The 25086-nt window shown below is 38.3% G+C and overlaps 1 protein-coding gene across 1 annotated transcript in view; it reads left to right on the top strand.

The window, feature by feature from the left end:
• Positions 1-25086, top strand: part of adgrv1 (adhesion G protein-coupled receptor V1) — a 131407-nt gene that overhangs the window by 59074 nt on the left and 47247 nt on the right. The window contains exons 72-88 of the mRNA XM_028457526.1: positions 100-249; positions 334-554; positions 651-930; positions 1043-1186; positions 1842-2013; positions 2241-2373; positions 2464-3032; positions 3129-3392; positions 4880-4997; positions 5080-5251; positions 5327-5569; positions 7636-8043; positions 8133-8305; positions 8398-8644; positions 9722-9861; positions 10307-10467; positions 12175-12275. Of these exons, the coding sequence (XP_028313327.1) occupies positions 100-249; positions 334-554; positions 651-930; positions 1043-1186; positions 1842-2013; positions 2241-2373; positions 2464-3032; positions 3129-3392; positions 4880-4997; positions 5080-5251; positions 5327-5569; positions 7636-8043; positions 8133-8305; positions 8398-8644; positions 9722-9861; positions 10307-10467; positions 12175-12275 (3696 nt within the window). The remainder of the gene's footprint in view (positions 1-99; positions 250-333; positions 555-650; positions 931-1042; positions 1187-1841; positions 2014-2240; positions 2374-2463; positions 3033-3128; positions 3393-4879; positions 4998-5079; positions 5252-5326; positions 5570-7635; positions 8044-8132; positions 8306-8397; positions 8645-9721; positions 9862-10306; positions 10468-12174; positions 12276-25086) is intronic.

The following is a 25086-nucleotide window of genomic DNA, read 5'->3' as shown; positions in this document are numbered from 1 at the left end:
TCCTCATTTGCATTTTCTTTGGAAAATGCAGTGTGTCTTATTATTATTATTATCATTATTATTAATAATTTGTATTTTATGATATATTTTGTGTCTCAGATAGAAAAATTTGGGGATCCAAATGGTATCATCCAGTTTACTGAGGACGCTCTCCGGGAACGTGTTTATAATGAATCTACAGAGTCAGAAGGACCTCTAGACATTTCTTTGCTCATCACACGGAAAGAAGGTGTCATGGGTAACGTTACGGTGAGATTTTTTTTCTATCACAAAGATTTGCATCCACTCATGATGTTGCTTAATGTAGTCTGGCTCCTGTTACTGTCAATTCAGGTGCACTGGCAGATAATGAGCGACTCAGAGGTGTCGGGTGACTTCCGAGCTTTGGCTGGCTCGGTCATGATGTTAGAGGGCCAAAGAGAGGCTGAAATTGTTCTAAGTTTGATGCCAGACACAGTACCAGAGGTAGAGGAACTCTACATTGTCCAGCTCACAACTGTGGAGGGCGGAGCTACACTGGAGGCCAACCCTGAGCTGACCACAACCCATATCAGGTTTTACACCATATTTACTGCGTCTGTAACACAAGCTAGTTGAAACATCAAAGATTAAACTCTAACTTTACCATATCTGTCATCTCTCACTTCTAGAGTGCCTGCTAATGATGATCCTCATGGTGTGTTTACTCTGAACGCCGAGCAACAGTTTATCGTTGTGGCAGGTTCAGGGTCTGAGGTTAGCAGAGCTCTGGTGATGAATGTCACACGGCTTGCTGGGCTGTTTGGCAATGCCAGTGTTGGCTACAGGATCATTGGAGACATGGATGAAGGCACTGATATAGAGGAGTTACTGAGAGGACAAGCTGAGGGAAGGGTTTTTTTAAGAGAGGGGCAACAATTTGGGAGTATCACTGTACCTATTAGCAGTCAGGTGAGGGAATATCTGACACTAATTCATTTATTTTACACACATTTATACATTAATACCAATAAAACTATATTTGTCTTGTTTAAAAAGTGTGATTTCCTTCTTCTTGCTGCAGGTGTTTTTGTCTGCAGGCACAAGCCTAACAGCAGAGCTCACTGATGTGCAGCTCATTAGTCCCATCGTCGGCTCTTTGCCCCGCCTCCTTCACGATGCCAGTGGGGCTACTGTGACTGTGCTCGAGGAAGCTGCCAGCTCAGAGGTGACACACGGTTAAACATCCCTTCCAAAAAGCCAGTGTTATTTCAGTAGTACTTGCATTTTGTAAAAAAACATCATCTACATTCATCAACATTAGTACAAGCATAACATTATTGTTTTTAGCTACACTAGCTCAAAGGTTTTGGGCTATGCTAGGTCGACCTTAAGGTTGTTTTAGAGATGTTTGATATTATTAGTTTTTTGCTGATATCCCATCTTGGCCAACACATAATTTCCAATTTCTGATATTAACTGATTCCGATAAATGCATAGACTCACCACTGTGCATGTCCCTTTAAATGTTGTTGCCGCAAGGAATTGTGGGTCAGCATTATCTTGTCTCCTTTGGTAAAGGGTGCAAAAAAGGAAGCATTGAGCCTCTTTTCCTGAGCTTAAAGAGAACTCGGACGCTCTTTATCACGTCCACCACTTAAATACTTCAGGGGGTGAAGGAACAATGGATAGTAAAGGAGATAGTAAAGGAGATAGGAGGGACTATTGGGACGCAGCCCTGGGAACACAAAGACAAGAGTTAATGGAAACTAAACAGAATAAACAAAGACTCATAGAACAAAAATATAGGACCACAAGGGCTGAAGTGATCAAAACTAAACAGAACCTGTTATTAACTGTGATCACTTATTGTTGTTTTGCAGATTGGATTTGCCTCGCTGGCTCTTCAGGTTACAGATGTTGATAAGGGGACGTGTGAAGCAATGATGACACGTACAGGCCTGTTTGGGGACATCGAAGTACGCTGGACATCTGGATATCCTCCAGGACAGACTCTGTCTGGCTTTAAAGTGGGATCTATCTCTCCAGACTCAGGTGGGGAATTCAGAGGTGGACAGAGCTCCAAACAAAACGACAAATGTCGAACTCACAAATGAAACCATATTATTGTTGGTATTATTTGCATTACATATACATATCTTATTTTAATGGGTCTGTGGAATGTCTTTACAGTAGTCTTAATGATGATGTCATTCCCAAACAGGAGGCTCCTCATCTAACTGTTAATCATCAACATGTTCTTCTCTTCTTTCTACATTCAGGTTCTGTGACTTTGGCCCACGGAGAAAAGTCTAAAGTCATCTCCCTTACAGCTGTAGCTGATGCGTATGAGCCAGCTTCATTTGCCATACGTCTAACCACGGCTACAGCTGCAGCCAGCGCTGTTAAGATGAGGTAATTGTATATTGTTGATTGTCTCTATGGCGATTTAGACGGTTTGGAAAAATAATCCCTGTGATGAAACGTGTCTCTCACCTTGCACAGGCCAGGCTTCACTGTGGCTGAAGTGGAGCCCCTGGGAATCTTCCAGTTTGCCCCCGTTTCTAGAAAGCTTGTAATTGCAGAAGACATTCAGACGATCACACTTTATGTGCAGAGACTTTACGGTTTCCGTAGCAATATCACCCAAGTGACCTACGCCACAGCCACAGGCAGTGCAGCTGCTGGAGAGGACTTTCTTGCAGTGCCAGACGGCCGTTTGGTCTTTGACACGCCTTTCCAAACCAACGCTTCATTTCCACTGTCCGTACTTGACGACTCCATTTCTGAGCCTGATGAGTACTTTCATGTCAACCTAACAGATGTTCAAGCCTTAAATCCTGGTTCAGTGTGGAAAAATACAGCTCCTCGGCTCAACCCGCAGCACAGTGTGGCCACTGTCACCATCCAAGCCAGTGATGTCACTGGTGGAGTTCTGAGTATTGGACCAGGACTCATCCAAGTACCAGAGGACCGAGATGAGGCAACTCAGCAGGAGAGGAGAGTTCTTCTGAGGGTGCGGAGGTCTGACAGTGTTTCCGGAGCTGTGAACGTTCGGGTCCAATCATATGGAGGTGTGTGTTTTAGTTCTGCTGCACTGTTGGATTGAAGGTAACTTCCTGTGTCACATACAACTTCACCATAACATGATTTATGTTGTTTTTATTCAGATGGAAGCACGAAACCATTTCCCTTTACCCTTGAGCCTGCTGGCACCCTGGCAAAGGAAGATCAAGACTTCCGCTTGGAGTCTGTGGTCGTGACCCTGCAGGCTGGTCAGAATGAGACAGATCTCACCCTCTTCATCCTGGATGACTCAGAGCCTGAGGGAGAGGAGGTTTTCTTCATCTACCTCAGTGATCCACAGGGAGGAGCACAGATCACAGATGCTCCAATCCAAGGCTTTGGAGCATTTGTTAAAATCACCATCCTGGGTAAAATATTTATTTTAATGTTGGGCTATCTTGCTCATAATGACACACTTTATTTGTTTGTTTATTTATTTTATTCAAGACATTAAAATAGAGGTTTTTCTCATCCACATTGAAAGAAAAAGATGAATAAAAAGTAGCAGAAAGAAGTAAAAGTTATAACATTTGCCCCCTCCATGAAAGAATAATTGCGGTACATTAAACAAAGGCAAACTGCAAAGCAGTCATTGTCACAACTCATTTGAAACAACAATACATTTACAATTCTGTCTCATATATCTTCAACATAATACATTTCACATTGTTTTTGAACATATTAAGTGATCTTGATAATTTGATGTCATCATTTACGTTGTTCCATAGTTTATCCCCCTGAACTGAAACACACCTTTCTTTCATCAATGTTCTCAATTTGGGTTTTTTGGAAGTTCTAATTACTTTCTCTCTTAGTGATTTTTTTTTTTTTTTTTGTTGTTGCTGTTGCTTGTGGGTACGATTTTTAAATGACCTTTATACATGGTTTGAAAATGTTGTATTGTATTCTACCAAATGATGAAATTTTATTATTTTTTGCTGTATAAATATTGGGTTTGTATGTTCCCTGTATCCACTTCCACTAACAATTCTCAGCGCTTGTTTCTGTAAAAGGAAAATTGATATTTACACTTAAACTGTGCATGTACCATTATGAGGTGAGGGAAAACTGCCACCACTCTGTTTGTTGCAACACATGTGGAAGATATTAAACGCCAGGTAAAATTTTATCCTTGAAGTTGATTAGATAAATGAGCAAATATTATTATTGAATTTAACATTGAACAACATGTTTAAAACTGCACACGCCACAGAATTCAGATGCTGACGAGGAAGAAAAACTGGTTGCCAGGTTACAGAGTTATTCCCAGTTAGTAAGAAAAGTTATTCTTATCCGTCACGTGTGGTCATCATTTGTTAAGTGACCCAGAACCAAAGTTAACATTATAGCTTCACAACAAAACAGTCTCGAAAATGAAGTTAAAATGATTAAAACAACATAAACTGAGCCCGTAACATGGTGATTTATTAACCAAAAATGATTTCTATATACTGTAACAATCACACAAAATGATATTATATGATATTGCTTTTGCATCATTAGCTCCTGTTTAACCGACCAACATGCCTGTAACATTTCTAGTTTATCCAAAACTGCAGTTCCTTTAAAAAAGTTTAACTTCATTCATTTGAATCTCTCTTCATTTGGAACATTGATTGATTACAATCTACTTATTAATGATGCAAACCTATGTACAGTACTGACAATGTCTGCCTGTACAACTGCACCCCTACAAATGCTGAGTTGGCAGAAGTAAATAATCAATTCAGCAAAAGCTATAAAGTAACACAATAACTACAGTGTGCAACAGACATGTTTAAACTATTGGAAATGATAAAATAACCCTTTGATCTTTTTATTTTTCATTTTTTCCTAACCCTTCTGTCCACACCAGGGAGTGACTTCCATAATGGCATAGTGGGTTTTACTCTAGATTCTTTAATGGGCCAAGTACTGGATGAAGACTCAGGAAATAAAACTGTGGTTCTCTATCTGAGGAGACAGGAAAACAGGTAATGATGAGCCAACCTTGAGGACAGCAGTACATGTGCAACATAAGTGCCATAACGTGTTGCTGTTTGCTCCTTTTTCCAGAGTATTTGAGGATGTTCAGGTGTCCTGGAGAGTGACCTTCAGTAAGGCTACACTAACCCTGGTCTTGGATGGCATTGACCTAACCACACAACTTGTAAAGACGTCTGGAACAGTAATCTGTAGACGAGGGGAGACGATCTGTGCTCTCATTCTGGAGGTCCAAGATGATGAGGTTGGGAAGTGGAACATCCTTTAATACTTATAAGTTCCTTTTACAGTGACCCTAAACATATCAAATTCTCTGTAGGAACCAGAATTCCAGGCGTGGTTCCTCGTGGAGATTTACCAGGTGGGTGTTGGGGCTGCTATCGATGAGACTTCCCGTTTTGCCAACATCACCATGGCAGAAAGCGACAACCCACAGGGTGTTGTCTACTTCGCTGTAGGCCACAGATTGCCCATCGCCACCCTGACGACGACAAGGCTTAGTCTTCAGATCTACAGACAAGCCAGCGCTGCTACAGCTATCTCTGTACAGTATCGCACAGTGGTAAGAGGAAAACATGTGAAAGACAAATTGCAATAAGGGAATGCTAGTATTATAGAGAGAGAGTGATTTATGTGTCATATTTTTACAAAAAATGGATCCTGCAAAGTGACTTTTTTTAACTGATAAGGTCATCGATTGGATGAATTTGTAATGATTCACCTTAAAGGTGCAGTCCGCAACGCTCAGATCCCTCTCTCCCCCTCCCTCCCCGCTGCTCTCTTACCCTGCCTCCAAACTTTCCAAAGTCCCTCCCTCAGAGGAGCTAACAAGCTAACGTTAGTCCGACAGCAGCATCACAGTAATATAACCGGTTCTATTAAAAGCATATTACTGCATATTACCGCTTCTCTCTCTCAATGTGCACATACCTCAGCAGCAACAACACGGTGTCACTTACAGCAGCTCACACGGAGTACTCTACAGAGTTCTAGTGTAACAATTACAAATCAAACATAATGTAAATCAAGCAGCAGTAATTACCTTTCAAGCAGAAAAGTCACTAATTCCGTCTTCTACTCCTCCACACCATACACTGTAAAAAAGACGGCGCTCCAGCCCCGGGAAAGGGGCGGGGCCTGTGAGCAACAGCTGTCAGACAGCCCATCAAACACAATCCTGGCTCTGATTGGCTCTTTTGCTCGGTCGCGGTGCATTCTGGCAATCTGTCAAAGGCTGCAGGAGCAGCAGGGGGGACTCAATGAGTCTGTTTTTTTCACACAAACTACTAGTTTCATGTAAAGCTGTCTTTATAGTGACAGCTTTAGCAAATATGATAAAAAGTCACTTTTATGAGAGTTGCAGACTGCACCTTTAATTGATTAAGTTCAAGGAGTAAAGTCTTGCACTTGTTTTCATGCCTATTTCCTCCTGGGGTCTATTATTAGCCCACTCAAGTGTTATGTATGACTTACTGACATGTGGCTTGTGATGTTCAAGATGAAAGTTATTATCCAGTGCACTCAGCAACAGTCAGAAGCCTTACAGCAACACATGACTGAGGGCTTTGCTTTCATCTTTCTAAGCAGGTGGTGGGATAAAAAGCAGAAGCAGATTTGTGTAACCTTAGGCATCTTTAGCATCCCCACATATGTTCTATACCTGTCTTTGTACCACATCATTGAGAATTGAGCCTTTTTAAATGTATTAGAATTCACGTTAGTAGATAGGTTGTTTCACTCCTTGTATTTTGAATTTTTTTTCATTTATTACCTCTGCCAAGAAGGTAATATCTTCATCTGTGTTTATTTATTAGTTTACCTGTTAGCAGGATTATGTCAAAATTACTTAACAGATTTTGATGAAACTTTAACCAATGATAGATTTTGTTTTTGGAGGTGATCCAGATAAAGATGCTGATTCTGGATCAGTTTTAAATATTGAAAAAAAAAAAAAAAACTTTCTCTAATTATTGGCAAATTTAAAAAAAAATTAATATCCAGGTTCGTACTTGACCGATCTTTGTGAACTTTGACTCAGTCATGCCAGGTTGGTTCCTCAATTACCCCACCAGGTTTTATCCAGATCTAATCCACACATTTCAGCTTGATTTTTCTATAAAATGGGGGTTCCCATACATTTGGACCTACTGTACCGTTATTATTGGCATAGGTACTGTATGTCTTCCAAGCCTTTAAAGTGTGAATGATCATGGTACCGTAATCTAGATCAGCGATTCTTAACTGGTGGATCAGGACCCAAAAGTGGGTCGCAGACCTGTACTGGGTGGGTTGTGGACAGCGGGTGTTAAAAAAAAAATACTTAATGTATCTCAAATTGTCTTTCATTTTGAAAGAAACTTTTCTTTTGACAAACATGCTGTGAAATGCATGTTACATGGGAAAATATATAGATTTCTGTTTTAAAAAAGATTATATATGCGTGTTTTCAACAGCTATTTTTGAAAAACTAAATTCGTTTGGTTGAATTTAAAAAAAAAAATGACCGTGCCAAAATTTGGGCCCTAGGGTGAGACGAGTTGAGAACCCCTGATCTAGATAAGAGGATTTTTGGTGCTTGGCGTAGTTTTGTGCTAAATTATTTTCCTAATGACTGATTTTTCTATTCAGGAACTTCCCAGGGAAGATGTGGTGGGTCCTTCAGTTATCTGGTCTGCTAAAGCAGGAATGGATTTTCCTCCACAGCGAGGCCTACTGACCTTCCCTGTGGGACAACACAACACAACTCTGGATATTTACCTGACACCTGACCAGGCCTCAGCTTTTCCCACACCAAAGAGATTCCAGGTGGAGCTGTTCAATCCTACCGGGGCTGCCAATGTCCACCCGCAGTTCGGCCTGGCTAACGTGACTATAGTGGCCAACGCATCAAACAAAGCTGTATGGGTCCTACTGGATCAATTACATCAGCCCCTGAAGCCATCTATAGTGAACCAGGTTCTGCACGGACTGCTGAATAAGGCTGCGGTGCATCTCACTCGTGAACAGTTGATTGCTGTGATTGACGCTCTGGGGAAGGTAATAGTGTCAATGAATGTAGCACTGATCGCAATAATTTTCTCCACTTATCAAAGGGTACCACATTTTTCCTCCCCCTGCTACTGTAGGTCCTCGCTGAGGCAGAAAGAGCTCCTTCACAAGAAAGCAGCCGTAACTTGACCTTTGACCTCTTGTGTGCCTTGGCCAATCCCAGCCGTGTGGACACCCGAGGCCTGAGTCACCTCGCTGAAGTGGCTGAGCGATTTGCATTTTCTCTTCTCACTCACAGCCAGTGTGAGATGTGAGTCTCACTGTTTGTCCTACAATGGATTTATGAATCCCTGAGAAAACTTTCGTTTTTAATTCACCGTTTTCATATCTTATTTTTTGCAGAAAAGGCACCGTCATGGAAACATGCCCGTATATGGCTATTTCAGCTTTGCAGTGGTACCCGACGCAGATCAACGGGCACAGATTCAGGGGTCGTAGCACGGACTTCTTCCAGCTCCCAGATACGCTGCTGGCTGTACCAGCAACCTCAGCTGCTGACTGTAGGAACCTCCACAGCATTCAGATGACTGAGTTTCAAACGGAGCACTGGTTTCTTACCAATGACACCAACACTGCAGTCAATGGAAAGGTAGGAAGATGTTGGGAAATGCCATCTGTGTGTTGCTCAATCTCTTATTTAAACATTTGTGGAAATTAATACTGATATTAGCTTTTTTCCAGCTTTAGAAACCTGGAATTTGCATGTTCTTGTCAATTTTGAGTATGAAAAGAATATGATATTTGTTGCAGATCTGTTAAATAAGCATGGAGAATTCATGGACCTAACAGAATTTAAACACAAATTTGGCAGAAATTGTTCATTGAGAGATTACAAAAAAGTATGCAGTGCAATATCAATTACTTATTAAACCTAATACTTAAGACTCAGAATTCTATGGAAAAGTGTGGGGTGTGTTTTTGGTGTAATTTATTTGTATTTTGTTGTTGTTTGTCTGTTCTTTTTATTATTCAGTATATTTTTCTTTTGTTTTGAGTGTTTTTGTTGTTGTTTTGCAAGTTGCTGGTAATGTTTAGCATGATTATTATTTCTAACTAGAAATAAACATTGTAAAACTCCATATTAATGCTAATCTTTGTTTTTTTTTTTTCGATTTTCCGCTCGCTGTCTCTCAATTCAATTCAAAACAGCTTTATTGGTATCAGAAACAAGTTTGCATTGCTAAAGCAAGTGTGATATAGAACTATGTACGCACAAAAATAAATATTAAAAGTAGCAGCATTTGTCTTGTGGAAAACAATAAAAGTTAATTAAAAAAACAAAAAATAGGGTATATATATGCAGAACAAAATGTACAATTTGGTTTTAAGTATTATAAAAGGGGAACAGGTTATGTACATAATTTTACATACATATAGACATACAGTTTATGTATACAAACACCTACTGTACATAGATGGACACACTATTTATATATACATAAATGTAGTGATATTATAGGGTCTATGGGGCTGTAGGTCATTAGAGTATCTTTTCCCCCTGTAGTGCCATTGAGTACCCCATTTGAGAAACACTTCCCTAAGTTGTCTTGTGTTGGGAATGTCTTATTTTACCAGCAGGTGGCAGTATTAACCTGACATTAGAAAGCCATGACTTTTTAATCATCCTGCACTGAGCTCTCCTCTTGTGTTTTTGTTTTTCATGAAGGTTTTCTCAGTCAGCCTCCAGGGTAGAGGGTCACGACCTCTGGAGGATGGCATTGAGGTGGTGTATCGTATCCACAGCCCCAGACGCCAAGTGAAACCAGGACATTCACTTTGTCTTCTGTGGAATCAGACCAGTGCAAGGTAGAATTCTAGAATCTAGTGAACACTTTCGCAATAAAATCTATTTGAAAATTATTTTCAGCACAGAAAAACCCCTATTGATGCTTTTTTTTTTTTTACTATGTATTTGCAGTATGTCAATGTGTGTAACATCTTCTAAGCTGCGTTGCACTCACGTCTTCCTGTTTGGCTGTTGATGACACTTCTGGTTTCTGGGACAGGATTTTGGCGAGAACACTGTGTTACTTGGGAAAACATTTTTGTCCTCGTTTTGTTTGGCAGCAACAGTTATTATGAGCGATACATCTCAATTACAGAAAACAAAAGCTTTTATGCAGCACCTCTAAATGTTTATCACAAAGCACTTTGTTTTGGTTCGCTAACAAGAGCTAAACAAACCAAACTCGCTTTGTAAATGTTAAGATAGGTCATCGGGTTTTGATTTCTTTTTTTCTTTCTGTCCCAGCTGGTCATCAGACAGTCAGTACTGCAGGGTTGTCAAAGATGGTGGGAATTATGTGGAATGTGCGTGTTCCCACTTATCCATCTACACAGCCCAGGCTGAGTACTCCAGGCTTGCATCTTACAACGAAGCCTTCTATACATCCGGATTTATCTGCATCTCAGGTACAACGACATCAATCCATCTGCTATACTTCCTTTGTTCATACTTCATACATCTTCCCAGTCCACCACAAAAATAAAGATAATCACTCAAAGTCATTGTGGAAATGCAAATAATGAAAAGAATAACATGTTTGAGATTTAAAAGTCAACTTAAAGAAAAATTACAGTCAGCCAAACTGCAGACTTTGGACAGTGGTAGGAATCTCAACATGACCTATTTGATTGTTTGTCAGTTGTTTCTAAAATGTACAATATAGATGAATTACTGCAGAATCTGGATTTTCAGATGTGTGCAGCATGATACACTGTTGTCTGGATTCTGTATTAATTACATGCAGACACAAGATAAATACATTTGTTTTATTTTTTAATCATCAAATCCAGACTCCAGAAAAAAATTCTGCACAGGCATTTTCTGTGCAGACCAGCCCATTATCAGCAACATCATGTAGAAGTTGTTATTAAGTCAGTAATGCTGGACATGTGGCTCTTTGTCTTCATTTTTATTATTATTCCCCCAGAAAACCTTAAATGGGGGGAAATTTTTAATCCATTTTTACCTATTTCCTTTGGCCATTTCACAACTTCCTTTCTCAAATTTTTGCCTCTTTTCAGACTTTAGCTACCCTTTTGCCAATAAATATCCCCTTTTTCCTATTTTTGTCCCTTTTTGCTAGTTCTTTTTGACACTTCTATCCAATTTTTGTCCCTTTTTGCTAGTTCTTTTTGACACTTCTATCCTATTTTTGTCCTTTAATTTTTTTTGGCCACTTTTCATCCAAATAAGCTCATTTTTGCCCAGTAAATACCGTTTGTTTCTTTTTTTTACCCCCTACTAATTGCCTCTTTTTCTATGTTTTTGCCCTTTTTTGCTATTTTTTTATTTATTTTTTTTGCCACATTTTGCCCATTTATGCGACCCTTTGCATTACATACCACCTCACCTGGTTCCTTTTTATTTGCCCATTTTTTTGGCGACTCTGGACCGCTTTTGGCCCATTTTAGTCACTTTTCATTCTTTTCTTGCCACGTTTTTGTCACACCCATGTCTGCCTCCACTCGCTCATTGAAAAAAAAGTGTATCGAATCAGACCAGACAGGCCCATTTTGGGTCGACTGTTCACTGGGACGAGTCCCGGTATGCCAGATGGCCAGTCCACCCCTGGTTTAATGTATACCAATGCCAGGTCAATAATATAAGCAGAAGTCATTTTAGTCTCCAACATTCTCTTCAAATTTAGTCGAGCAAAACTTTGACTAAAACAAAACGTGTTTTAAAATATGCTAAAAATAATAAATACATTTTGAGGCGACTTCGATAACCTAATTTTTCTACATTTTCCAAATTTTGTTTTCAAGTTTCATGTTGCTTTGTAAGTATTTTTATAATTTTATAGGGCTGGGACATGACACTGAGTTTACAAAATGTGTAATGTGTGGTTTTTTTTTTTGGAAAAGAAAAAAATACCCAAAACAATTACAGTTAGAAAATTTAAAATAACCTTGCTTTCATTAGACTTTTAACCCTGGATTTACTTCTGGGTTTGACCTTTTCAACTCAATAGGAATATGTGACTTAAATATTGTGATATTCTGTCATTTGATTTATCGTCCCACCTTTACAATTATATTTATGACTATTTCCAGGTAAATAAATACTGTTTTTTACTAACTACTCCTCCTTTCCTTTCCTATCTGTCCCTCCAGGGTTTGCGTTGGCCATCATATCACATGTGGTCTGCTCTCGTTTTCCCATGTTTGCTGCTAAACTGCTGACTCACATGATGCTGAGCTGCCTTGGAACTCAGGTAACACTTGTCATTATTATGCTGGAATTATTTTCATCAGTTTGCATTAAAAAGCAGATTGATGAAAGGCATTCTGGGGAATCAGTGAAGACATTTTGCTCTCTGGTGCACAGCAACACATTGTTACGTAAACGGTCGGCGGTGATTAAAATATTGACTTAATGCACACTCAGACACACATTTACACAGTGAACCATTCAGGCTTCTCGACATGTCACTGGGATTTTCTTGGAAGTGTGCAATGCTGTGAACACACACACCAGCGGATGTCATTGGTTGCGTAGTTTGCGTGCTGCTACGTCCTGACAACCCAGCCATGCCCCCCGCACCTGCGTCCATTAAAAACGCAAGCTGTCACGGAACAAGCGAGTGAGATAGAAATGCGACGACGGGCTCATCTGTCTGCTGCTCCGCATCATGTGGGTGTGTGTGTGTGCACGTGCGTGTGCGTGAGCGAGTGCGGGACTGGTAAATTTCCACTGGTAAATTTCCCCCCTCTTTGGTTGACAAACACAAGCCCTCTCTAAAGCGGTCCTTGGGGACTAGCCACCTTTATGGCCCAGACAGAGCCCCTGAACCTGAGAGGGTTTCACATGGAAAATTCCATCCCCTTGTCTTTACTGTATATTTAAGGCTTTCCTGCTCCACTCTGCACTTGTCTAAGATTGTGTTGTAGTTTAGAAAGTTCCCTTTTTGTGACCTTCTACTCATGGACAGTTTATGTGAAGTTTGCCTTCTACTCCCTATTGGAAATCCCATTGTTTAAACTTCATGATGTCTGGTTGTCTCTTAACAACATTCATTAAACTCCTTTTTTGTCTGTTTTGTTGATTTAATGAGACTAAAATGGTTAGATTTGTGAAGGTTCATACTAGGCTTATTCTAGTCCTATATGATGGGATTAAAACATTAATACTATGGCAGCTAGCCCTTTAACATCTCTACCTTTTACATGGATGGATGGATGAATGGAATTATAAGTTTGTCTTTTGATATAATTTATCCACAACTTTGCAGTACTAGGGGTAAGTGTGCATTTGAAGTGCAAAGCAAACAAACCCCAAAGTGTCATATAACCACTGGTGTAGTCCAGGGTATTTGCTGGTATACGACATGTCATTTTTCAGTCAGCATTGCGTATAACTCACTTCTTTTTTCTTTTTTTGTTCAGAAAATGTTATTCAAAAGATGTTTGACATATACAATATACATGGTCTGGTTCATTTATCAATTCAACATAAACACAGACTTAGATTTTTTTTTTCTCAAGTGATTTTCTGCTTTACATTAACCATAGACAAAGCACAGTATAACCCACTTCTATTAATGAGCATCATTCAGTATCAGCGAGCCAGCGATGTCACGGTCGTGAATGGACCAGCTCTTTGAAGTGAACAACAATATCCATTTTTATTAATTTCATGTAAAAGCAGCACATGATGGTTAATATAGTGGAGGCATAATGAGCGATGCACGGAACAGAAGCAGGAAGGGAAAGATAAGAGAGCAGAGACGGGCAACTTCTATCACAGCGGGGACGCAGAAAAGTGATTAAGGGCCACATTATCATCATTCATATCAACATTTAGAATAATCAACAACTATAGCATTATTACACAAGAGAACACAGGGTGTGTGTTTTGGTTGTGGTTGTTTTGTGTATTTTTTGTTTTGTGGAGTCATTTGTGTACTTTTTTTGTACTTCTTTGTATTGTTCTATATTGTTCTATTATTTTGGCCATTTTTATTGTACTTTTGTGTGTGTTTAGTGTGATTTTGGGTATTTTTTTAAATTTTTCTATTTTGGGTATTTTTGTTGTAGTTTTTTGTGTGTTTAGTGTCATTTTCGGTATTTTTCTAATCTTTCGGTTACTTTTATTGTACTTTTTTGTGTTTAGTGTCATTTTTTGCATTTTTGTATTTTTTGTAGTTTTGTGTGTTTAGTGTCAATTTGTGTATTTTTGTTATCGTTTTATCTATTTTTCTATAATTGTCTGTATATTTGTAGTTTTCTTGTGTGTTTTTGTTGTCCTATATATTATGCAATATATTTTACATTAATGCAGGCTTCTTATGTGGGCAGTAATACAAACTGCTCCTGTTGTAAATCAGCTATTCAAAGAGACATTTCACAAAAAAAGTGTCAAGGTGAGAGAATAGTTCCTTATGGACCAAGGCAACTATTCATTTTGGTTGAAATGTTATTTATTCCTGTTACTAGTCTGTGGGCCAGTTATTTTTGGTAAAGTAATTTCATAATCCCTTTTCTCGGAAATAGCAGAAATGATGTGACAAGGAGTATATTCTGCTGGAATCTCAAGTAAACGTTAAAGTTTCTAAAACAGGTTTTTTTTCTGGGATTGTTGAAGAAAGAGACATTATTTAGTTACTGCTACACCACTGCATATAACCTTTAGTGTTCACTATTTCAGATGATCACTATTTGATTAGTGCCTTAAACGTGCTGGTCTTTGCTACCTTCATCACGGATTTGAAGTTTCAGATACATCCTTGGCCTTTGCTGGATGGGGCTCTCCATCTGTGGTTTGCTGTAATCATTCACTGCTTTTGCCCTTTGCGTGGAGAAAATTAAACCTGCCTGTTTGATAAATATCTGTGTGTGGCAGCGAGAGTAAACTTCAGAAGAAAACATGTTGTATTTCTTTCCTCTGAACTATTAGAAGGTAAAAAAAAAAAAAAAAAAGTGTTTTTTTTTTCTCCTCTATCCTCTAAATAAGCTCCATTCTTTTTATACAACCTGAATGGCTTGTTGGTCAAATAAACTTGTTTACCAACAAGAAGGGCATCCCATTGACAGACGCCCAGGGGTGGAACTTGTGTTTTGAGACCATCTAATCCAGGAACAACCTAAACTTTATCATCACTGTATGTATGGTGTAGAAAATCCCCTTTACTTCCCAGAAAAACATTCCCACAGTGTAATTTTTCATCCATTGCTGTGAGTCTACTAACTGGGAGGGCTTCAGATGACTCCTACTTCTGGTTGAAAAGGATTTCCTGGAAGCTGTGGGATTGAATCCAGTCCTCAAAAGCTTTTTTTTTTTGCCTGGTTTGCGTACAAAAAAACCCCAGACAGACATAAACTCTACATTAACACGCTTCCTGTGCGCATCAGTTCCTGTTTCTGAACAGAAAGCAGATGTCTTATAATTGCTCTCTTGGCAATCCCAGCTTTTTGTCATGATGAATGTGGAGCAGGTACAATTTTAATAAAGCGCACATGAAGTTCATCAGTCTCCAGGAAGGAATGGCATAAGGAAAAGACACGTCCTAGAATACACACAGGCCACTCTAAATAAAGTGCATGTCTACATTTCCTGAGGAAGTTTATCTGTTCCCATCAGAACCAAATTTACTAATATAAATAGGGCAAGGTTTTCCATGTCTCACTCTGTCTCCGGGTTGACGTCAGAGAACATTCACGTCTTTTCATCTCATTTCATGCTTAGGGACACATTTGGAAAAAAACAAAAACAACTGAACTGGGTAAATCATGGATTTGTTTTTTTTTTTTTACCCCTCCTGATTTTGATTTATTTATTAATTTTTTAACAGTTTTTATACAACAAGGGTAATTGTATTGTACTTGAATGCAGTTCTGCTTTTCTTTTTGCATGGTGTCATTGAGCTGAATGTTGGCAAGTGATGTAAGTGTATTTAGTGTCAGTGGTCCGTGTGTGTGTGCGTGTGCGTAAGTTGAGAGGTAAAGTTGACCTCCTGCGAGTCTCACATAACACACTGGTCAAACACCTCTGCCTTTCCTCCTTATCAGATCTACCTTTATACAGGTAATCAGGTCTTTCATTTCACCCATCAAAGCCTTATGTAACATTAGGAAAAGTACTCACGGTACTGTAATTGAGTTGCTTTTATGGGTACTTGTATATATATATTTTTTATTTAATTTTTTTCTTGTAATGAAATAAGATGTCACATCTTTCCCCATCATGTTTTTTCCTGCCTGTCTGTTTTTATCTCTGCTTCTCTGCACTTCCCATTGGACTCATCAGTTTGACGAATGACACTGTTTACAAAAGCTGTATTCCCCCTAAGCTAATTATTATGACATCATCACGGCTATAGATGTCAGAAGGGACTCTGAGAGCTCGATTTCTCAGTTTTTCCCTAATTGTCTGAACCAATGTTTATTGTCATACAAGGTTGGGTAAAGCTCCTAAATTAGCCGTGGGAGGAAATGGTCATGTTCCTTTATCAGTCTGGTTGCACTTTGACAGACTGGCATCCATAGTGTTCATAGTGTGCCCATCAGATGTGAGAATGACTGTTTAAAGGGTCTAAGTAACCTTTAACCAATAACTATTGGATGTGTAAAATGATCAAACAAAGTCAAACATAAAAAAAGCCTTATAACAAATGATATCTATTGATGAAGGCCTATGGTAACAACTGGTGGTTTAAAATACTTGATTCAGACTTTCCACAGTGGATATGTTTAGGTCAAAATCATATTATTTACATTTACAAGAGCTGGTAAAATGTCAGTATTTAATTCTGATACATCTTCCCGCATTAATACTTAGTATAAATATGTGTTACTGGTCCTTTAACCACCACCTGTGCTCCATCAGACTCTGACCTCTTCTAAACCCTGAAAGGTAGATCATTTCCAAATCTGTGTTGTCCTTTCAGTTAGTGACCCCAAAAAAGCATTTAACCTTTCCCCCAGAAAAATAAATAGAAGGCTTATCCACTTTGCCTCAAATTCAAGATATGGAAGAGGACACAGTGCCAAATAAATCAGTCTTTCTCTGAGTCACACAGGTAATTTATTATTATTTTTGCACATTCATAAATCCCAATCCTGCAAATTGAACAGTCCCATAATGATGTGCTTACTGTTGTCCTTTTGAAACTCTCCATGCACCAACAGCACAGTTTACCTGATCATGTGAGGTCATTCAGTTTGTCCTCTGGGCCTTCAAACAGCACTGCTGACACATTGAGTGACAGACAAAGTTTATTTTTGGAGTTTCACAGCTTGTTTTGGAAGAGCTTCATGTAAAGAGTGAAATGAACCTTGAAACTTTAGAAGAATGCTTACTTTAAAACAGCCGAGGTCAGCAGTGCTTAGTGTGTGCATGAGATCTGCAGGTTAGGATTCAAATAGTGGATCTGTTTTTGTAAATTTTGCTAATGAACTATAAGTGAAGTGTCGATGCTGGTTATCAATTCTCTTTATCTCAAGTTTTATAATGAAATTGAAATGGGAGTAATTGATGTAGGCAGCTGTTGCTATCAAAATCATCTGTAATAGAAAATGTGGAACGCCTAATCTCCTTTGTTAATCCGGAAATGTTGAATGGAGAACGAAGATTGCATGTTGCCTAATTGTAAGAAGCAATATATCTAAAAAGCTCTGTGATCTGATTATACCGTACATCTGCTCTTTTTCATCGTGTTGCTGCAAATCCAGAAAACGTCTCATTCTGTTGTGAAGCAAGCACAAAGGTTCACAAGCCGAGAAGTAGAGTAAGCTGTTCAATGCTTAACCTACTTACAATTATAATATGCAAACACACGTAAAAATGCACAATAGTTTTGACATACAAAGCCTTTACCCTACTTAAAAACACAGCATGATTAACAGGCTCTAAGGTTAAGTTCTTGCCTCACCTATAGATGTCACTGCAGCTCCACAGCCTGAGCTGCTTTTTTTTTTAGCATATGTGAATGAAGGGGTTGATCAATGGCTCTCTGGAGCACCACTAAATGAGTGGACCATTGAGGACAAGTCCACAGTTAAAGCCTTAAGTCAGTCATAGGCAACTGGTAGCCCTGGGGCCACATGCGGCCCTTGGTTTAATTAAAGTAAAGGCACAAAATTACTCAAACACATAAAAGAGCAACAAAAATGCACAAAGCAACAAAAATACTAAATAATAATGGGAAATTGTACAAAATTACACACAGAACAACAGAAACAATATGCAAAATGACTCCAAAAACAAACAAAAATGCATTAAAATGACAGTAAAATATACAAATTGACAACAAAAATCTGACAAACCCTTTGATCTTTCCTGAATTGATGCTCAGATTGGTCATCATTCTAAATCCTGACATGAATGTTTGTAATGTGGCCCTCGGATTAGAGAATCACAGTTTTGCGGCCCCCGCTTTGATAAAAGTGCATCACTGCCTTGAGTAATATTACACAAAAGCAGGGCTGTCGTGAAATGTTTCCCACTCTTTTTAATATTTTGATATAAACTTGCAAAAAAAGATTTAAATCTTATTCGATTAATCAAGAATATTGTGTCAATTTAGCTTTATGTTTATGTTGAAGTTTATTACAGGTACATCAGTTTTTCTTCTGCAGTTCATAAACATGTTAGGTTAACTGGACAGCAGAACTTTCCACGGCCCTGTACAGTGATTATATTACATTGTAATATATTCAGATAGTGTGAGTAAATTCATGGATTAATGGGAGAACGAATAGGTGACAGGGAAAGTTCCAAACTGCACATGAGACGGTGTGAACTGCCATAAATAAAACCCAGGTTTCACTGAATGCTGACCTAATAGATTAGCCTTGCAGTCGCCCACTGACAAGCAGATCAACCAATTTGCATGGATGGATCGCTGCTGGATCGATCGAGGTTTGTAGCGCGTAGTGTGATCAATGCGGTTAGACAGACGCTGGACTGTTAAACTACCTCTGATGTGGAGGTGATGTAACAGGTCACCATCGAAAAAAAAATCTGCATGTGTCTGATAAAGTACCGCTGATGTAACTCACATGGTGCTGTGTCATAATCATGGCTGCATCCTTTTACACGTGATCTACATCTCATCTCACACTGTCTACCAAACAAAAAAAACTGCTGCACATAGTAACAAAGTAAAAATGTTACATTTGAAGCAGGGTTGGGGTCAATTACATTTGTAAATTACAATTACGTCTTTAATTATGTCCATGTTCAATCACAACTCAATTATGTTTTTCCATGTTTTCAATTACTAAAGTTCAGTTACAATTAATCACAATTACTGAAACTTTAATAAAAAAAAAATTAAAAAAAAGCCCAAAAAAGCTAACCTTGCTCTTGTGTCTTTCTGTATTAATGGGTTGGTTTTGACCCATGTCTTAACTCAGCTGTAAAATACACTAGAAAATATTATCTATCATCTAATTTGTTTTTCATTTCTTGGTGAACTTGTTAGGCTTCCTTATCCATGAAAATGTTGGTATTAATATTTTTTAATGTGGGCGTCTGAGCCTTTTTTCTCTCAGTATGCCCCCAGATTTCAACTTTTTAAAAAATGGTCAAATGATCCTCAAGAGAACTAACGAGTAAATTTGATATGAAACACATTTTAATAATGGTTTTACTGCATAGGCCTTTGTGTAAACCATAGAAGTATAACACAGTTCCCTAGTCTTTTTTTTTTTTTTTTTCAATTACGATTTCAATTATAATTACGTCATAGTTTTAAATAATTACCAATTACGCAATTAAAAATATAATTGACCCCAACCCTGATTTGAAGTCATGATTTACTCTGTCTTGAAGTCACCATGTGCAGTGGACACACATATGGTTTATTCAAAGCGTGGACTATACTTGCGTCATGTGTGCTGAGCAGCACATACAGCTGTTTGTGGTCGTGCAAAGTAGCCCCATTGAGTCCGTGTGCTTAGGAAGCTGACCTGAAACAGCTGGTTACAATGTTTTTATAGCCGTCTGTCTGAATACATCTCATGATCTGCAAAAACGCTTTCTGTTTAATCTGCCAACTGACTCTCGCCAGATGTTTTAGTAGGGGGGGGGGGCAAAATCTGAGGGGCTTCTTGAAAGAAGTCCTGTAGTGATCAAAAGCAGCTTTGAGTTTCTGCTAGCACTGAAGCTCTTTCACCAGATATGAATGGGAGAAAGAAGCGGCTGGCTTAGGAGAAGCTAAATGTGCCTCATGTAGGTGGCAATACTGCATGAAGGGGTCTCTATGATCACCTCTGTGAATGTAACAATAAATAATGATAGAGATTTACTGTACAAAAACACTAGGGATACATGAGCAGTGCACATTGCAGCGGGTACTTGGAAAGATTCAACAATTAATTTAAAAATAATCGGAAAATGGCTCATTTTTGGACGCATTCACCACAAAATAACAGTACTGTCGCTCAATAAAATACTTTATTTTTTTGTAATTTATTGAAACAGGATTATTATATGCTGTAGAGCAGTGTTTCCCTAACTTTTTACAGTTATGTACTCCTTTACACCTTTAACCTGAAGCCATGTACCCCCTACTCCTGCACACGTAATAAACATGACACGTACAATGTAGAACAACAGCAAAATTTGTCCCTGAATTTTACCTCTCCGCTTGAGAAATAATACTTAATAACTACAATATTTGCATTTCCTGAAGAAAATGCAAGTGAGGATGCATGTGCTGGCCCATGTCGTCCTGCCTTAGCTTAGCATTAGCTAGCATTAACCTGGCATTAACATTAGCCTAGCGTTAACGTTGACCTAGCATCAGCTTTAACTTAACATTACCATTAGCCTAGTAATATCATTAACCTAGCATTCGCATTAACCTTGAATTAGCCTAGCATAGCAATAGTTTAACATTAGCTTAGCAGTAGCATTAACCTAGCGTTAACATTAACCTAGTAATAGCATTAGCCTAACATTACATTAACCTAACATTAGCATTCATTTAGCATTTACCTTGCAGTAGCATTAGCCTAACATTAACAATGACCTAGCATTAGCTTTAACTTAACATTACCATTAGCCTAGTAATAGCATGAACCTAGCATTAGCATTAACCTTGAATTAGCCTAGCATAGCAATAGTTTAACATTAGCTTAGCAGTAGCATTAACCTAGCGTTAACATTAACCTAGTAATAGCATTAGCCTAACATTACATTAACCGAACATTAGAATTCATTTAGCATTTACCTTGCAATAGCATTAGCCTAACATTAACATTGACCTAGCATTAGCTTTAATTTAACATTACCATTAGCCTCGTAATAGCATGAACCTAGCATTAGCATTAACCTTGAATTAGCCTAGCCTAGCAATAATTTAACATTAGCTTAGCAATAGCGTTAACCTAGTATTAGCATTAGCCTAACATTAACATTAGCCTAACATTAGCATTCATTTAGCATTAACCTTGCAATAGCATTAGCCTAGTATTAACATTAACCTAGCATTAGCATTAACTGCTTTATTTAAATTCTTATTTCCAATGTTGTCAGTGTTTTAAATTTTCATTCACGTACTAGGCTGTAGAGGCCATTTTATCACACTTTCTGACAATAGGAGACAATCATTAGCTACATTTTACAAATGAGACTGTATTTAGTTTCTATTGAAGTTATCACATACAAGTTGTAGTTTAAATAAATTCCACTTTAAAATCCGCTCAATGTATTGAATTTGTAGATTAATCCTGAGGGAACCAAGGTTCGAGACACATTTAAGGGTTTAGGACAGCCCGTTGTTCCACAAATGAAAAAGCATATGAAGTTATAGAGAGGGTACTTATGATATGACACAAATGCGAAGGATGTACATGGAACAAAAAAGATTGGGAACCACTGGGATAAACAAAATAACACGAACTCTCATTAGGAGCGCACCATCATCCTTTAATATATGATTCTCTCTCCATTCCAAGCATATAGACAAAGTGTTTCTTAATCATGTTGTTTAATCACCTATTGAGTGTAGATGCATTACCGTTCAGTGTTTGAAAGTGAAACAGACCAAATAAGGGCGGGTGTTTATTTGCTAACAGCTGGCTCAGCAAGAACGCCTCAACCCGAGCTTCAACCCAAAACACAGGTGAACTTTACATCTACAACTAAAACTTATGCAAGAAACCGTTAAAAACTCATCATCACACATGGGTAATGTGCTTCTCTACTTAATATGTAAGAAAATATTCTTAGATTGTCTGTGAAAGCAAAGCGTGCTTGAAAATATCAGGAATCCATCTGTTTCCATTTTAGACAACACATACATTTACCATTTTAAGCTCTTTAATTTAGTTCTTCCTGACGTGTTTTCAGCCAGTTCACTTATCGTCCTTCTGCTCACGCGCTGGCCCACTAACCCACCTATCAGCCGTCTACATGTGACTCCCCCTAACAGTTGGCAGTGTACCGTACCGTCTGCCTCAGCACATACAACACACATGCTTACGCTGAAAGGTTGTGGCACGTGGGCAGACTGGTGATGCTTTCACTCACTCACTGGTGTCAGGCAAGTAAGAAATAGCAGCCAGTGTTATTTCTGTCACATTAGCATCTTCTGGAATCAGATGATTTTCACCTTCTTTTTCTGAATGTCATTTAATCAAGAGAAATCACATATAATAGTGTTTTTATTTCACTTAACATGGCCATGATTATAAATGGGATATACATGTAATAAATATACTGTAAGTCTTTTCATGTCCTTGGAATTGTCCAAAAACATCAAACCGAACTGTTACTGATGAGAGAAAAATGTATTCTACAATAACTGAAGGTTTACATAAATCACATGATGAAGAATATGAGTCTTTCCCGTAACAAAGGCATAAGAGGAAACACCCAGGATGCAGGCTGCTGCTGCTGGAACCAGCTAGATCAGACCGGTAGCTGTTAGAGCGAAGGGGGAGGTGAAGGAGAACCGAGGAGAGGGAGGGGTGGAGCAGCAGATAAAGACTGGAGTTGGGTTAGAAAGAAACAAATATTAAGGGTTCGGCTCCAGGAGGAAGGGGCCGCTAGACAGACAGCTCAGGCTCCACTCCCTCCGTGATGTAATGCACGTTGCTATTTTTAGCACTACTAGTACTCTGTGTCAGCACACAGGGGCTATCGATCAGCTGCACAACTCACTGTGTTTTTTGCTACACTGTGAGTTTTCGTGTTTCTAAATGTAAACTCAGATAAAAAGAAGGTTCTATAGACATTCTATAGGCTCTTCATTTACATTTATCTAAAAACTACTGAAGCTTTTCTACAGACTTAACCGCACCAAGTGTATATAATGGAAAACAATTTTCCATTACATTTTATTTAGATAAATTATGATTTTATATATATATTCAAATTACGTTGCTATATACTGTAGATTTTTTTCTTTTATATTGTATGAATGATTAAGTACAATTATCATTGCAAGGAAATACAACAAAATTCAGAACTATATATTTAATAATGCAAGGCAACTAAATATTTTTCTCCCTCTGGATGGTTTGGTTCACATGTTGGTTCCAAATTTCCAGAAACAGTATAAAGTGATTTAATATTGACGATTAGAGAGAAATTAAATTCATGTTTAATGTACTTTTGACCTTTTTCAAATTAATAAAAGACAAAAAAAAAAAAAAAATCACATTATTATGTGCCAAGCACAGTGTCTGTAACTAAAAAATTGCAGTTCTTGGATTTAACACAAAACATCTTAAAACTCCAATCAAGTTGACTTGGTTCCCCATATTAATATTTTATAATTTAACAGCGTAATATGGCTTTTAGAGCTACAAAGTTTAAACTTTTTTTTTTTTTACTTAATAATTAACTTCTTCCCTTGGGTTGCTACTCAATTGTTATGATGTTATATCTGATATTGCTACTAAGCTACTTCCTCTGTCACACAGGACGTTTTTGCCATCATCATATTGGTAATGAATTGCTGAATGAATATTAATGTGAATGAGGCCCTTAGCTCGGAGTCATACCATTTAGCTTGACTCATTTTAGATTTGATTAAATTTTGGAGTCTGCAAGTTCGTTTTATTTTCTGTGTTTATTCAAATAAAAAAAAAAAGTCACTAATGAATCAAAGGTACTAAGAATCTCCATAACTCAAGACTGTAACTCAATATATTTGGTGTTTCTCTTGCCATTGTGTCTGTATACTTCCACAATACATCACAGAGTCACGGGTGTGTTCAAACATTAGATTCCACTGAGTTAGACGGTATTTAAGGATATTTCTATTGAACAGCTTCTGTTTCTGACAGTAATATCCTGATCTTGAGCTTTCTCTCTCATTGGCACACAGGCCTTTTCCTGGGTGTTGGAAACAATCTGTTGACATGCATGAGACAGCAGGTATTGTAATATTTGTTTAAGAGAAGGATATATGTAGGCCACGTGTGTGTTGAAACAATACCTCGTCATTACCGACAAGATTGGTGCTGTTGCTCTGTGCATTCTCCCAGACTTTGCTTTCAATGCATTTGTAGCCTGAAGGTCTAGACACGTCGACTCCTTGTGTGTCGCATAAAGCACGACTTGGCTTGAGACAAATGACACAGCAGCTGATGCATCTTTAAACAGCCCTACCTGTCAACTATTCTATTGCCTAACTCATCCCTGGGGCTTTTTACCTTGACCAGGGTGTAAATGAATAATAAAGCCAATGTGATCATCATAACTTTCTTGCTAATCTCAGAAGACAGGCTGTGACTGTGCTAGTCAACAGCATGTTGTTGTATTCAACACTGGCTTAGATTAATGGGAATGCTTTCATAGCAACGTTTTAAGATGAACAAAGGTTAACACTATAAAAGGCCTGAGTTTGATTCCTGGGAAGGGAATCAATAAAGGGAGTTTGCATATTTTCCCCATGGTTGCAGTGGGTTTTCTCAAGGTACTCTGATTCAGATAGTCCTATCAACCTAACATAGAGTATGCAAATTAGTATAGAAGTGGTTGTCTGTCAATATATAAATATAAAATATCTATGTGCTGGCCTGTGGCAGCTTGACTTATAAAAAAACTCATATATATATATATATATATAT

The sequence above is a fragment of the Gouania willdenowi genome, chromosome 9 (assembly GCF_900634775.1).
Source record: "Gouania willdenowi chromosome 9, fGouWil2.1, whole genome shotgun sequence".
In the NCBI taxonomy this organism is placed as follows: domain Eukaryota; kingdom Metazoa; phylum Chordata; class Actinopteri; order Blenniiformes; family Gobiesocidae; genus Gouania; species Gouania willdenowi.
Note: the sequence above shows the minus strand (reverse complement) of the source record. Positions and strands in the feature narration are given on the sequence as shown.